The sequence below is a fragment of the Salvia hispanica genome, chromosome 5, assembly GCF_029641045.1.
Source record: "Salvia hispanica isolate PSC_SH4W2 chromosome 5, Shi_PSC_v1, whole genome shotgun sequence".
NCBI classification, from domain to species: domain Eukaryota; kingdom Viridiplantae; phylum Streptophyta; class Magnoliopsida; order Lamiales; family Lamiaceae; genus Salvia; species Salvia hispanica.
In genome coordinates this window covers 48,958,321-48,972,346 of record NC_142696.1, presented here as the reverse complement: position 1 = coordinate 48,972,346, position 14,026 = coordinate 48,958,321, and the positions used below count along the sequence as shown (strand labels likewise).

Sequence of the window (14,026 nt, the reverse complement as noted above, 5' to 3'; positions counted from 1 at the left end):
GAGCTTTTTGGGAAAATATATATTATAAAACTAGAAATAACATAAATCTCTTGTACCTAAACTACAAATTATTGTAGAGCTTAAACAAATGTGCATTTCTTTAATTGCATACAACAATTAGCAAATTTGTTTAAACATATCGATTGTAGGATCTTTTATTGTGCCTTGGGACTTCAGGTGGAGAGGAAATGGCACTGATCATAACCTGCACAAAATGTGAAATTTTCATCATTGAGAGCTGAATTTACTTATTTTAATTATGATAAACCTTTTCAACTTAAACTTTTATATTGCATGGGATTTATCATTTGCTTCTTACAATTGTATATTATATGAAAAGGTACATTTATTATGATATTGGGCTGAGACCCAAAGTAAATTCATATTGGGCCCAAACTGGATTCAGTCTTATTGGGCCTGGTATTATTTTAACAATTGAGTAGTTGATTTGGTAGCCCATTTTATACAATAATTTATGTTTCTATTTATAGATAGGCTGAAAAATCAAATATATTATACATTATCGTTATTTATTGAATTGTATCCTATTTAATCAATTTTGATACTTTGGAACCTAAATTTGGAAATGCTCTAAAATGTATCCCAAATAAAATTTTAGGTAGCTTAATGCCGAGTAGATCAATTTAATATATAGTATGATCATTTATATGCAACTCTAACTCACACACAGCATAAAATTCTAGATTTATTCCTTATACATGTGTTAAGAAATGTTTACCTCTTATCTTTCTTTCTTTTTTTCAATTTGTTTTGAGATTGAGATTCCTACTATATACCTTATCACTATATTGAGCATATATATCGTAATTAACATATTGTAATAACTATTCTCTCCGTCTATTACTAATTAATTACATGACACGAGTTTTAACATAAAACTAATATAATACCATAGAGATGAAATAATTGAAATGTTTTTAGTTTAAGATGAAAAAAAAGTACTAGGCACTAAAGCAATTAATTTTTGTGGACGGATGAAAAATAGAAAAAAAAAATGATTGATTGTGAAGATATTGTATAATGTTATGTTGTTTAATTTCTACAATTATTAAAACTAAGGGGACAAAAACTTACTTGGATCAACATTGACAATCATAGCCGAGCCTCCAAAGTCACAAGTTCCACCACTAGACTTAGTCTTTTGCCAATAACTATTGAAAGCAAATGAAGCATGCGCAACCACAGTGTCCGGTTGGGAGCACGCGCCGCCCGGCTGCGTGGGCCCGCAGTCGGCGCCCGACCCGCAGGCGTAGTCCAACGCCTGCTGGATCGTCGGGGCGGGCACCGAGGGCTTCGCCACGCACCACGACCCGTGGCCGGGTTTCGCGGAGGGCGACGGAGGTGTTAGGGACGGCGGAGTCGGGGCCCGCGCGGGTGGCGGGAGGAGGGTCGACGACGGCGGCGGCGGATACGAGCACAATGGAGGGTAGTTTTGAGGAGTTTGATATGGTGAAGTAGGTTGGAGTTGAGCACTTTGTGTTGTGGCTGCATTCTTGATTGAGTCATCTATGCTTTGCGGATCTAGAAAAAAATATCGATCGAAATATTAGTTAAATTGAATTTAGGAAAAAAAAATAGAAACGACGTTAAAATCATTATTAACGTCGTTAATTTAACAAATGACGTAAAAATCGAAGCCAATAAGTGAATTTCTCTATACATTGATGGAAAAAGACAAAATTTGAGAAAACGGAGCTCTTAGAAATTTTTTCTGGTTCCGCCACTGACTGTGTATAGTGGGAAAGAAGTGTTACCATAGCTTGATATGCAATTGGTGAAGGCTAATGGTGTGGAAATGGCTAAAATGTAGAGATTGATGAGAGAAATAGTTCTTGGCTTCATCATTGAGATTGAGAATTGTGTGTGAAATCAATTTGTGTATGTGGAGGCAATTTATATGGATTAGTTTGTGAAGAACATGTGCTTGCTCCCAACAGAAGCAATAATTTATACACAAAAAGATAAGTAGTGAAATTCACATTTGTTTTGCTTCCTAATTTACTTAAGAGGTAAGCTAACAAGTACTTCTCCCAACACAAAGAACAAATTAGTACGAGGTTTGTATCATGATATGTATATATACATACGTTTATGTTAAAATGACAACCCCTCTTAAAGTGATACCGTGACACCACTTATACAGCAATATTACAAACACTACACAGCAATCTATAGATTGTTGTATAGTGTGTCGGATATTGCTAGACAAGAAAAATTACTGGATAAAGACCAACAAATTGCTGACTGTCTTTTTTCAGATTTTTTTTTTTTTTTTTTGCCACGTGGCAGCTTATTATTCGTCCACATGTACAAATAATTAGCTAAGAATGGTGGTATGGTGTTATTTTAAGGGGTGGTGGCACCCTAACTTACCCCTACATTATATACATATACTATATACATATACAGAATTCATTTTTAAAATTAATCTCCTTTTAGATTCTTAAATAAAATTATTATTATTGATTCAACTTCATTATTTGTACTAGTAAAGATGAAAACATATGGAAAAATGTGGTTCTCCATTAAAACTAAGCAAGTAAAAGTTATGATACACTCAGCCATCGAATGATGACAGGGGAGAAATGCTAAGTAAACAAAATACAAAGAATCATGACTGATTTCTGTACCCTTTTTCCCATCTAAATTATACCAGAAACTAGATCATAAGACGACGTACGAATGAAAAATATCGTTGAGGGGTGAACCTGAACTCCTGTGGGTTTTCCTTTGCAGCCGAGACGAAAAAAGAGATTTAGTTTCACGATAACTAAGGAATTTTCTGGCTCGCTATTGCTATATACAGCTTGGGTGATCAAGAACTGCCTGCGACCTCTGCTGCACGTTGCCTCATCATTTCCATTACAGCAGCCCTTCGTCGTGAATCTGCTTGGTGCTGCAGCCTTCTCAGGTGTTCCCTCAAGTCCCTGCATTGAGCATGAGAGGATTCATATGCGTGTGTTTATGATGACAAGAGAGAGGAGTGCAACGTTGATACGAGGAGTTTTGTGAACAAACCTGCAACGTGGTACATTGCAGTCAGATTCTTTGCATGCTCGGGCGTGAAGCTGGAGAAGCTGCCACATTTTCGTACACATATGACAGCCTCCTGCCGCGCGCCTTTTGCACAGGATGCCATGGCGGAAAAGTCCCTTGACCTTGCGACAGTTTGGATACTGGCAAAGGGTTGACCGGCACTGAGAAGCGTGAACCAGGAGTTCGAGCATTTTCCTCACCTGCAAAGCAAGTCCAAGAAATCCATGTCACGAGCCGGGCACTAGAATACAACAGCCGTGGGTGGTGCATTGTGTGTGATAAATTTACCTGTGAGAGTCGTAATTGCTTGGCTTCTTTGTTTTGCGCATTGGGGTCAATGGACTGATTTTTAGTTAATTTATGAGGATGATTCTTTCCTTCATCCTTCTGATAGCAAGCATTGCATATATCATATTCGGGGCATGTCTCACAGCGCCAACCTTGCCCACTCTCAATATCAAGGTTGCATTTTGTGCATGTTATGACAAAAGCAGGGGCAGTCGGATTGTGCAGATGATACAAGACCATCATAGAAGAATGCTTAGCTCGGCGAAGAGTATCATATTGATAATAGTTTCCTTGACAAAGACTGAGAAATGCTTGCCTTGTGTCAAAAAACTCACTTTCAAGATTCTCATTATCTTTAGTATCATCGGGGACTTCAGCAACCTCAACCTGCAGATTCGTAAATTTCTTAGTCGAAATGCTAAGCTCAAATTCATTTAATCAGAAAATTTCATAAGGCACAAGACAACGTCAGCCGTAATATTGATCCTACAGACGTACAGGATAAAGTGTGTGGACATCCTTGTAGTTTACAGGATGCCTCTCCCTATCATCACGTTTCCGCTCAGCATCATAGCAACTATAAGAGTAGAAAAGAGGGGATTAGTACAATGCTCTACAGATATAACATAAATCATGATGGAATTCCAGGATACAACGGACAAAAAATTGGATAACTCTATCAAATTTGCCAATAAAGGTTGGTATGTCAACAATGATTATGTAGCAAGCGCGTATCTAACTGGTGAGACCTGTCTCAAGGATATTAAAGAGTAAATACCATAGCTTGGAAATGGAATCAACAAGAAGATTTGTGATAACTGAGGCAGGAAGTGAATAGAATCCTTACTTGTCACAAAGATGAAACTTTTTGCACTGCTTGCAGACCCACCGTTTTCCAGAAAAGATTAGGATGCAGCAATGAGAACATGAATGCTGTAAGTGAACCATGATGAAATCCTCCTTACATGTAGTTATGGAGTCACCAAGCTAGGGAAACAAAGAAGTTCTTTTAGTAACACTAAAAGAAAGTAGAAGCAGTAATTGCTTAGTCTTGTAAGTACGAAAGGAAACAATCAAAGCGAAATTATGACAAAGATCTTACCTTATGCATTAACATCAGATCCTTTAATGCATTGCTAGAAAGATCAGTTTGTCCAGATGCCCTTAAAGCTCTTTTTGTAATGCTCTTTTTCAAAGAAGCTCCCTTCTTAGAATGTTTTCTCCCATCTTCTTCTTGTTGAAATTGATAGATGAAGTCCTCCGCAGCACCAGGCCAATAATCTCCATCAAAGTATGGCAACCGAGCTGCAGTTACCTTTGCCTTACATTCACCAGTTGAAACAAAGAAATGTTCATACATATTAGTAAGCTCCACGACAATGTTTTCCCTTGTGGCTTTTCGTAGCATGGCCAAGTACCTGAAAGAGAGAACGGTGAAACACTGCTGTGCATTAGCGCTCACATTTAGAAAGTAATGGTACCTACCACTCTCGAAGTTTATCAGATTTGGGCGTCTTTTGAATTTCTGGGTGACAATACAAAATGTAGTCCTCACCCTTCAGGGGAGGGCATGCCCAGATGTAGCAGCTTGTAAAACCACGCATTTTGCAGTAGTCCAGATATCCAATCTGAATTAGAAATGTATATCAAATACTAAGAATATAATCGTAACATTCTTTTTGTAAACCCATCAACTGTAAGGGAAATAGAATAGTATGATAACTTGCCAAAATTTCATGGTATACAAATGTCCTTAGAGCCTCTCCTGAGACTGTTTTGACTTCTGGTCTAAAATACTTAACAGAGTCCAGGTAAGAGATGTAGACTCTTCGGTTGTTTGGCTGCTGGCATTCAGATCCAAATTCTTGAACATACATGCCAAATAAGCATACTTCAACGCCCTCAATTCTCTGAAATAACAGTACTGCCTGTAGCATATAAAATACAGTTACAGCAAATTGATGGAGCAGCAAATTTGCAATAGCAATTGAAACACCTTGCTTAACATGGCTTCCACTATTTGCAAACAAAAAAGGCACTCAGGACGCATATCAAGAAACAAATCTCCACTCACATCTCAATCTGCTCTCCCCACCCAAAAAAAGGAAAAAATAGTAACAACCAGATTTCACCACTATAAGTTCCGAGTCTCACATAATGGCAAAAAAAATCATTGAATATTTCCAAACTCATTATAAGGTTAACATATAGATCATCTTCATATCCATTTTTATCATTGAATTGCTTAAGGCAACTCGTAGTGTTCAATATCATTTGACTTCTAAAAAGCACAGAGGTTAGATTAGATTCATACTGACAATATTTTGATAGAGCTTATATAGAAAAAATTAAAAGCAGTAATATCAAGCAGTAAGGATGACCTTAGATTTATAAGGATACTCTGTTGGATAGTTTTCCTCTTGAAAAATCTCCAGGAAGCGAGGCTTGACATCCAACTTCTTGTCCACTGATGATACCACTCTTACAACAAGCTCTTCTGCTCCTGGGACCTGGACAATTTAGCAAAAGTTCACAGATTTACTTTAAATAATTCCAGGGGCTTTAATTGTGACATAGACAGTGAGCATTCAACAAAAAGCTAATAAATGCAGAAACCACTTCGCAATATAAACCACATTCTTGACAATATATTTATGTGTGTATGTGTGTGTGTGCGAGCAAACAATACATCCCACGCTGCACAAAAGTAAAACCTAATCACCTCATCATAACTTTTGCCTTGATGCCTAGCCCTGTCCAGCCTCTCTTGGTTCAATTTTACAATTAAACGCTGCTCCAAGTGATCGCTTAGCTGTGATCTAGGCAAATCTTTTGCACCGAGAACAGCACTTTGTGGCAATGGTGCACGTTCTCCCATTTCAACTTCTGCCATATAACAATTTGGACAAGTATACTCCGCTTCTCCACCATTATTCCTTCTACCATTAAACAATGCGCAGATTTGATGCTGCCAAGCTTCACACTTGTCACATTGAACCCACTGCAAGAAACAAATACTTAGTGTAATCGAACACCACGTATCAAAATAGAACAACACCAAACGTAAAAAGGCATTACCCATTCTTCAGTTTCCTCGTCATTTTTCTTTTTCTCCACCCTTCCCTTTGGAATCGTCGTGCCATCTACTGCGATGGTGTCTCCATGTGAACTGTTATAGCAGTGATTGCAGAAGCAATAACGGGTTTCCCCAGACCCGAAGGAGTAATACATTCCATTTCTTTTAATGCGAATATTACAGAGAGTACAATACACAGGAGGAGGTTCAAAGCTAAGCCTCTCAACTGCACAGAGCTGACAAGAATTTTCACTCATTGAATGCTCCATTGCCTGATTTCTTTCTGCCTTAGCTTTGCTCTGCGAATCAAAAAGGGTAATTACAAATTTCATAGAGGAAGGTGAATGACACATTTGAAGAGTTCATTAGGAAGGAAGGTGAAGGCATAACTGTGTGAGATCTAATCCAGCAAAATGACAAGTTTTTATCCCATCCCTCTTCCAAATACAAACATGGGATATGAAGCAAAGAAATATCTAAGGAGAAAAACAAAACAAAAAAGGATGGCCTCATAACAAATCAACTTTAATATTGAAGAATGAATTTAAGGATCCTCATCTAGAATAGTTATCAAAAGGCCAAGCATTGTTATTAACAAAAAGGCGAGCAAACAGATAAAGTTGCCTCCAGCTGTTTAAGGTATCTTTGCAAGCTTGCCAAGGCTAAGAAATCATCAAAGTCTCAGAGCAAGAAAGTCAGGTCACTGAAGTAATCTTAGTCTATATCAAATAAAACAAACTAAAGCAAAAGAGCACAAATGATTTCCTAACTGTGTGATTAGATAACTGAAAGCAAATTTAAAGATTACAATAGTGATGAATTTCATAAGATTTTTCAAATGTCTAAAAGTAACACTGGCAAGCCTTCAAAAGAAATACAGTAAGCATCATTGAGAAAATGAACTAGACTGACCTGTCCTACCCACTGCCGGAGACCCATAATATGTTGGCGGACCATTTCAGGGGTGAATAATTCAATCATTGATACTCCCTTTATTTTTGGCTTCCCGGACTTGGATGAACCCTCAGGAGGTAATGAAGTGTTTTCCAGCTTAGCTTGCGCTGTATCCTTTTCTGTCTTCATGAGCTGCTGAGCACCACATCCAACAGAATCACTAAGTGTAGCACCATCACCTTTCAGAGTTTGTATGTAGGCATCATCCACGTTATCCTTTGATATCTCAATATTGGGACATTCCTGTGCAACGTTTACAGGGGCTTTCACCGCTACTTTCAGATCACTAATTTCAGGTTTTACTGGAATATGGTAATCGTGATCCTTTTCACTATGTTGTATATCACGGATATGACCATCACTTACAGTAGATGCCAACGCCACAGAGCATCCATTGCTAGGGACAAGAGACTGCAGGCTTTGCTCGACTTTCACGCGTTTAATAGGAGGTTGTAGATCTTCAGGGGTTTCAGCCATCACTGGGTCCATCTTTGGAGTAGACCTTCCCAAAGTTCCAGCAATATCATGGGCATTTGAAGATTCATTGACTACCGTAGGCAACCCAGACCTCAAATTAGAACGAGCAAATGCCTTGAAGTGAGTCTGCATAAATTTCTTAACAGGGATACATACAGGGCAATTTGTATCCTGACAGCGCCTATGATGATTGACTAAATCCCATGTAACACGGCAACGAGGGTATGAACAATCGAAATTGTTGCAACTTCCAATATGCTTCAACAGCTTCTGAGCAGTTAAGCAGTTAGGCTCTGGGCATTTACCTTCTAGGAAATGACATCGACGAGCATGCCGCAAAAACAACAACCACCTCTGTTGGTTCTTGAACTGTTTTTCGCGAATAACGCTATAAGTTCGAGATGCTGGGTCACTTGTGTTCACTGGTTCTGTTGATCTAGAATTTCCAGAGTGGTCAATAACAGATTCTTCTGAGGATAAATTATTTAGTTGAGCTCCATCTTGCCTCATTACTCTCTGATATTTTTCATTTTGAATAGTCTGATCAATTGGGAGTCTTCCTGATGCATCCACATCTGGAGGCTTAGAATACCGCTGACTGCCCAAAGCTGCATCTGGTTGAACACCACCACAAGGACTAGTAAAATCACTAGTGTTACACACAAATTGCTGCGGATGCAAGGATGGGGCATCATGCGGCACAGATGAACGAGAAAAAGGCTGAGCAGCTCCTGGATGGTCGTCTACAGAATTTGACTGGAACTGGTTCTGCATATCAGCATGGAAGGAGTGGGTGACTTTTGACTGTATACCTTCATTATAATGCTCTGTTCCAATCTCCTGCTTCACCTCAAATATTATACTGGGCGATAGCTGGGACTGACCGAAAGAATCATTTCTCATCAAATACTGGTTCGGCATTTGCCTTTTTTGTTGCAATTGATTCTGAGAAGGTTTTTGCTGCTGAAACTGCTGGGATGGCTGTTGAAACAGCTGCTGTTGGTGAGGTTGCACAAGATTTTCTTTCACTGGGTACTGAGATTGAAAATTAACCTTTTGTGATTGATCTACTGAGTGAAGATCCACAGTTGCCTGTTGAGAAGAAGATACATTTGACTGGTTATTGGTCATCAAATGAGAATCTGTCGTGTGCATTGATTGCATGGATATGGAATTCAAGCTCGGGTTGCTGATCGTGGACCCAACAGTTGTTGCAGGAATGTACATGTTTCCAGACCCAGTAGCACCAATTCCGTAGGCATCACCTGTCAAACAGAATAGTGTCAAAAGAGATACAAACTAGAAGTTTCAGGGGAATCCTCAACTAACTCTCATTACATTAAGGATATGGGAAAACACGTACAGACACATAAGCATGGCTATAGTGGTGTAGATCGAATAAAGTACCTTGTGTTACTGGTCTTTGTTGATGCTGGTCAAGATGCTGAGACAGGGGCTTGGTGGAATTTCCAAGTATAGTTCCAGATAAATGATGAGTTATTCCAAAGTTTTTCTGCTGCAACATAGAACTGCCTCCACTACCCATTTGCCCCCCAATATTGTGTAAAACACGAGAATTTTGACCACCAACATGCTGTTTTTGCAAAGTAGGCTGTGATGCAGTTGTAGAGTCAACATCAGAACATGCTCCAACATCTGATGACTCAATTTTCATTGACTTGTTATTGCTAGTGTTAGCAATCATATCATTAGAATTGGAGTTATTAATTCCAGTAGTTGGGATCATTTGACTTGTCATTCTTTGCGCACCCATGGACATCATGTTATTTCCCCCATGATTGACCATGAAAGCATTAGATGACTGCTGATACCCACCTCCTGCAGAAAATTATTCCTTTAGATGAGTGAAAAGACAACCAGATGTTCTATGTGGATGAAAAGGCTAATAAACATCTGATGAACTAAATGAGCTACCATGCACAATTCCAGAAGATCCATTTTGAGTTGGAAAAAAGCTTCCCGGATTGACGGTGGATGATGCAATTGTGTTGGAACTACTGTTCACAAAAGAATTATCCACTAATGAAGTTCCAGCGAAGCTTGAGTTCCCAGTTTGTTGAAACCCGGGTGTGGGTATCATTGTACCGACGGGAGGGGAAGAATTGGCTTGTGGCAATTGCTGATTGCGATTACTTGTAGGGAAGCGCTTAATCAGAATAAGCAAACGTCTTTCCAAAGTGTCCAGGTTTAGGTACTCCTCCTGACATGATGACATAATAAGATATAGAAATGCAGGACTTATAACCAATCACATAAGTAGTTATGCTAACAATTTTCCAACACACATACAAATACATATTTAAGGTTCTTAAAAATTTATATATAACTATAATGTCAACATGAAAATTTATATAAAATGTTCTGCACAAAAAGATTAGCTACACAAGGAGGATGATTGCATGATGAAGTGGAATGAAAAATAACACACCATTGTCATGGCATTTCTGAATAAACCATCTTCTAGACGTTTCACTAAATCAACCATTCTCCTGTTGGGAACCTCAGGAGATTGCTGTCGCCGCTGCATTAGAAAGTTCCAGCTGCAGAACAAAGAGACTAAACCTTTAGCATCATTAATCAAGCAAGCATTTCTTATAGCATTTATTCAGAACTTAGAATTAACTTTCACCTATTCCTACTCAAAACCCAGAAACCCAAAAAATAGCACAAGTAGAAGCAATCCAACCAGAATAGCAGATAAACAAAAGCATATCATTTCATTGATGTCACGTGATGCCACAAATTTTTAGTGTTGGTGGATGTAACAATACTATCAACCAACCCAATTGGCAGGTATCATATTAAATGTAAAATATAAGCAGAAAATTAAACTGGGCCAGAAATTATTGAGACTGATAAAGCAACAAATATCTGCTGCCTAGCGAAGCTTCCTAAATAACTTTCAAGAATGATGACTTTAACTGATCCACATATCACTATCAGCATCAAAAGTCATTGAATGATTCAATTTGAATCTAATCATCAAATCAAGAAATAGAACAGCTCTATTTTCGTAATCCATGTAAGAATCAAATGTCTGACAAACTAAGCAATACTATGCAAAACACACTTCAACTTGTTGATGCTTGATGGTCCTCCAAGCACTCAGTTGCATGTATTGTATTTACAAGAAACCAAATACAAGTAAACATGTCATAAGAATTACAAAAGATGTAATTGAACATATATATCCACGGAAATTTGCTATTTACTTGATGAACAATATCCTTACATTTTTTCTTGCATGTATTTGCGTCTTTTAATAGTTTCTGGATCCATATTGGGAACATTTCTATGAACATTAGAATTCTGTATTTGGCTGAGCATAGGGTTCCCATTTTGCTGTGGTAGCCCAGGCAACATAGTACCAGCCTGGTTGGGTATCTGGCCTGAGATCTGCCCTGTATGGTGTGTCTGTAAATTCATCTTTATCTTAGACCAATAAATATGTGCTTTGTAGCATGAAATTCTATCCCCAACTAGAGCCAAAGACCACAACAAGGGAATCAAACAAATTTAATCAAGTAACGTTGAACCCGCACAATTCCAAGCCAGACACGATACCTGTAAAGCAAATCCCAATAGTGTGAGAAAAAGGATGAGTAAGAGAAGCGAGTGGATGAAGATTCTGAAAATACTTAAAAGAAACGTGTAAGCTTGAAGGGATTACCAATCAAACATAGATCATCATATAAACATTCAAAAGTACAGATAAACTGATAGTTAAATTGTTTGCTAAGAAGTCTCATTTCTTTTCTTATTAAATACTAATATATATACAAAAATTCATAAACTAACTCTTCAGCACCTGTATAGAAGAGATAAACAGTAAAAACAGTTAACGGAGCAGTCGGAGCTGCAGGATCACTTGATTGTGAAAATGACACCCCAAAACAACAGGGGGCTCCTGAGAGAGAAAGGACATCCCAAAATTTCCAAAAAACAAGCTCTTTAAGAAAACTAAGGTCATCGATAACCCAAATCATGCACAAAAAAACCCATTTTACACTATGCATTTTCCAGAAGAATGATTACAAGCACAAACACAAACAGAGTGCAAAGACACATATAATGAACAGGATGAAACAAACAGCATTGGGTTTAATTTCTTAGTTAATCTAAGCAGCGTCACAAAAAAATCGAGTTCTTTTATCCAGAATTTCAGTTCCCACACCAAACAAGCTAAAGCAATTTTACAGCATTAAATTTCTTACAAGTGATCGCATGCATAAAACACATTCAGATTGCAATCGTCGCATACACATAGGCTATTATCAGCTTCACACAACTGAAAAAGTCAAAATTGGCTGAAAATCATTAATAATCGAAATTGCTAGGGCTTCATCAAATTGGGGGAAATCAAATTAGTTCATAAATTCTGATCAAACCAACGCTGAATTTTCAATTGGGGCTAAAATTGATTGCAGCGAGAAATCAAATCAAACAACAAAACAAGAAGATGAACACACTAACAGGGCAATCCAGAATGCGCGCACAAATTGAAAGCGTCGCGTAAGGAGCTTGAACGAATAGATAAATACGCAAAGCTGTAGAATGCCGAAGGAGCCGGCTACGTCGGCGCTGGAGCTTAATCGGCGGTCGGGCCAAGATTACGGCGGCGAATGGTGGTTTAGAGAAAAATTGGGGCTAATTTAGAATTTGTGTATATTTGTTAATTTTTTCCTTTTCCCTGACAGTAGAATGGCAGTATTTAACTTTTTTTAATTTCCTTATTTGTGAATTTCTAAATTAAAATACTACTAGTATACTCTCCGTCCCATAAAAATTTGGGCAATCGATATAGTACGAGAATTAAGATAAAATTGATAATATAAGAGAGATGAGCGCAATGGTAGTTAAAACAATATTAATGTGGATAGTGGGACCCTTATTATTAGTAGTGTTTAATGGTGGTATAAATTGTAAATAAGTTGATGTATATGGCTAATGAATTGGGATAACATTTCAAAAAGGAAATGAACATATTTTTGTGAGACAAACGAAAAGTGCACATATTTTTATAGGACTGAGAGAATATTATTTATTTGAACCAAATAGCATATAATTTTGTATCTTGTTATTTTGTATTCCTTCTGTCTTAAGATAGTTCATTCGTATTCTTTTTCGAGTTGTCTCAATATAATGATTATTTTAGTTGGGACAAACTAAAAAGGAAAGTGAGTCATCTTCAGTAGGATAGAGAGAATACTTCTTTTCCACATAAAATGAAGATTTCCTTTTTATATACGTATATAATTTTATGCAATACTTTATTTTGTGTGACTAGAATAAAGAAAATTAAGTACATTGGATGATGGTTTTTTTATGTTTAAGTATGAGTATAAGTTTAAGTGGAATATTTTAAAATAAAAATCATTTTAAATGGAACAGATTAGGAGTGTGTCTTTTTCTCTATTTTGTTCATGTTTATATTGCCCAATACAGTATGAAAATTTCTTTAATGCTAAAAATATCGTACTAATAATATTCGTTAAGTCATTCAACAAATCAAAAATCAATGTATTGATATTTCAGATGAATTATATGTTGATTTTATACCATTATTATATGTTGATATTATACCATTTTTAGGCATAATATACTTTATGGCGATGGTGAGCATACTACTGTTGAGATATAGGACATATTTGATAAGTTTGGTAGTGTCTGGATATAAATACTTACTCTCTCTGTTCAGCGGAGGTGGATGCATTTTTTTTAATATGCGATTTAAGAAAAATTTTGTTAAGTGAATCAAAGTAGTTACTACTAGTACTACTTTTTATGTTTTAAGCGTAATCGGAAATGGTTCTCCATTCTCTCTCCAAGGTGGCTCGAATCTCCAGCCTACTGGTTAAAGGAGAAACGTGTTACTAATGGAATAGTGATTTCATAATTGGTAGTTTATCAGTAATCCCTAGAATAAGAGAGATAAATAAATTGATAATATAATTTTTGATAAAATCCAACACCAGAAGCCTTTTTTGAAGGGGTGAGCCAATGCTCAAAGCCTTTTTGTTACAATTTCGTGTTACATCTCATTAGAAATTGTACTAGCCAAAACATCGCCCGAGGGTGGCGGCGGGCTAACCCTTCGGGGACCGCTGGTGTAGTTGTTTGCCGGTTGGGGTGGCGACGTTTGACGAGGGATAA

General features: G+C 37.4%; 2 protein-coding genes across 4 annotated transcripts; both read right to left on the bottom strand.

Annotated features, from left to right (window-relative positions):
• LOC125190958 (major pollen allergen Ole e 10-like) lies at window positions 1–1,919 on the bottom strand. The gene is made up of 3 exons (XM_048088391.2): window positions 1,776–1,919; window positions 1,096–1,542; window positions 1–205 (listed from the first exon to the last, which is right to left on the bottom strand). Exons 1-3 carry the CDS (start codon window positions 1,864–1,866, stop codon window positions 174–176), a joined length of 570 nt encoding a protein of 189 aa, XP_047944348.1. The 5' UTR covers window positions 1,867–1,919; the 3' UTR covers window positions 1–173.
• Window positions 1,920–2,524: 605 nt separating this feature from the next.
• LOC125188004 (histone acetyltransferase HAC1-like) lies at window positions 2,525–12,555 on the bottom strand. Of its 3 annotated transcripts, XM_048084719.2 has the most exons (18): window positions 12,347–12,555; window positions 11,106–11,437; window positions 10,302–10,413; window positions 9,788–10,073; window positions 9,260–9,691; window positions 8,906–9,117; window positions 7,334–8,833; window positions 6,424–6,720; window positions 6,068–6,346; window positions 5,727–5,855; window positions 5,073–5,273; window positions 4,831–4,973; window positions 4,448–4,763; window positions 4,193–4,332; window positions 3,844–3,922; window positions 3,346–3,732; window positions 3,040–3,257; window positions 2,525–2,948 (listed from the first exon to the last, which is right to left on the bottom strand). In XM_048084719.2, the coding sequence occupies exons 2-18, from the start codon at window positions 11,297–11,299 to the stop codon at window positions 2,837–2,839; spliced, it is 5,037 nt and encodes a 1,678-aa protein (XP_047940676.1). In that variant the 5' UTR covers window positions 11,300–11,437; window positions 12,347–12,555; the 3' UTR covers window positions 2,525–2,836. The 3 variants fall into 3 exon arrangements, with proteins under 3 accessions (XP_047940676.1, XP_047940674.1, XP_047940675.1); XM_048084717.2 differs by having other exon boundaries at window positions 7,334–9,117; XM_048084718.2 differs by having other exon boundaries at window positions 7,334–9,117; window positions 12,415–12,553.
• Between the last annotated feature and the right edge of the window lie 1,471 nt (window positions 12,556–14,026).

Bases quoted from the DNA above. Each gene is read 5' to 3' on its own strand.
- LOC125188004 (XM_048084717.2), bottom strand. From the start codon at position 11,299: ATGAATTTACAGACACACCATACAGGGCAGATCTCAGGCCAGATACCC. The intron at 9,692-9,787 runs GTAGCTCATTTA...AATTTTCTGCAG, and splicing joins ATCTTCTGGAATTGTGCATG to GAGGTGGGTATCAGCAGTCA. The intron at 6,721-7,333 runs GTCAGTCTAGTT...TTTGATTCGCAG, and splicing joins TCCGGCAGTGGGTAGGACAG to AGCAAAGCTAAGGCAGAAAG.
- LOC125190958 (XM_048088391.2), bottom strand. From the start codon at position 1,866: ATGATGAAGCCAAGAACTATTTCTCTCATCAATCTCTACATTTTAGCC. The intron at 1,543-1,775 runs GTAACACTTCTT...ATTTTTTTCTAG, and splicing joins CAATTGCATATCAAGCTATG to ATCCGCAAAGCATAGATGAC. The intron at 206-1,095 runs GTAAGTTTTTGT...CATTTTGTGCAG, and splicing joins GATTGTCAATGTTGATCCAA to GTTATGATCAGTGCCATTTC.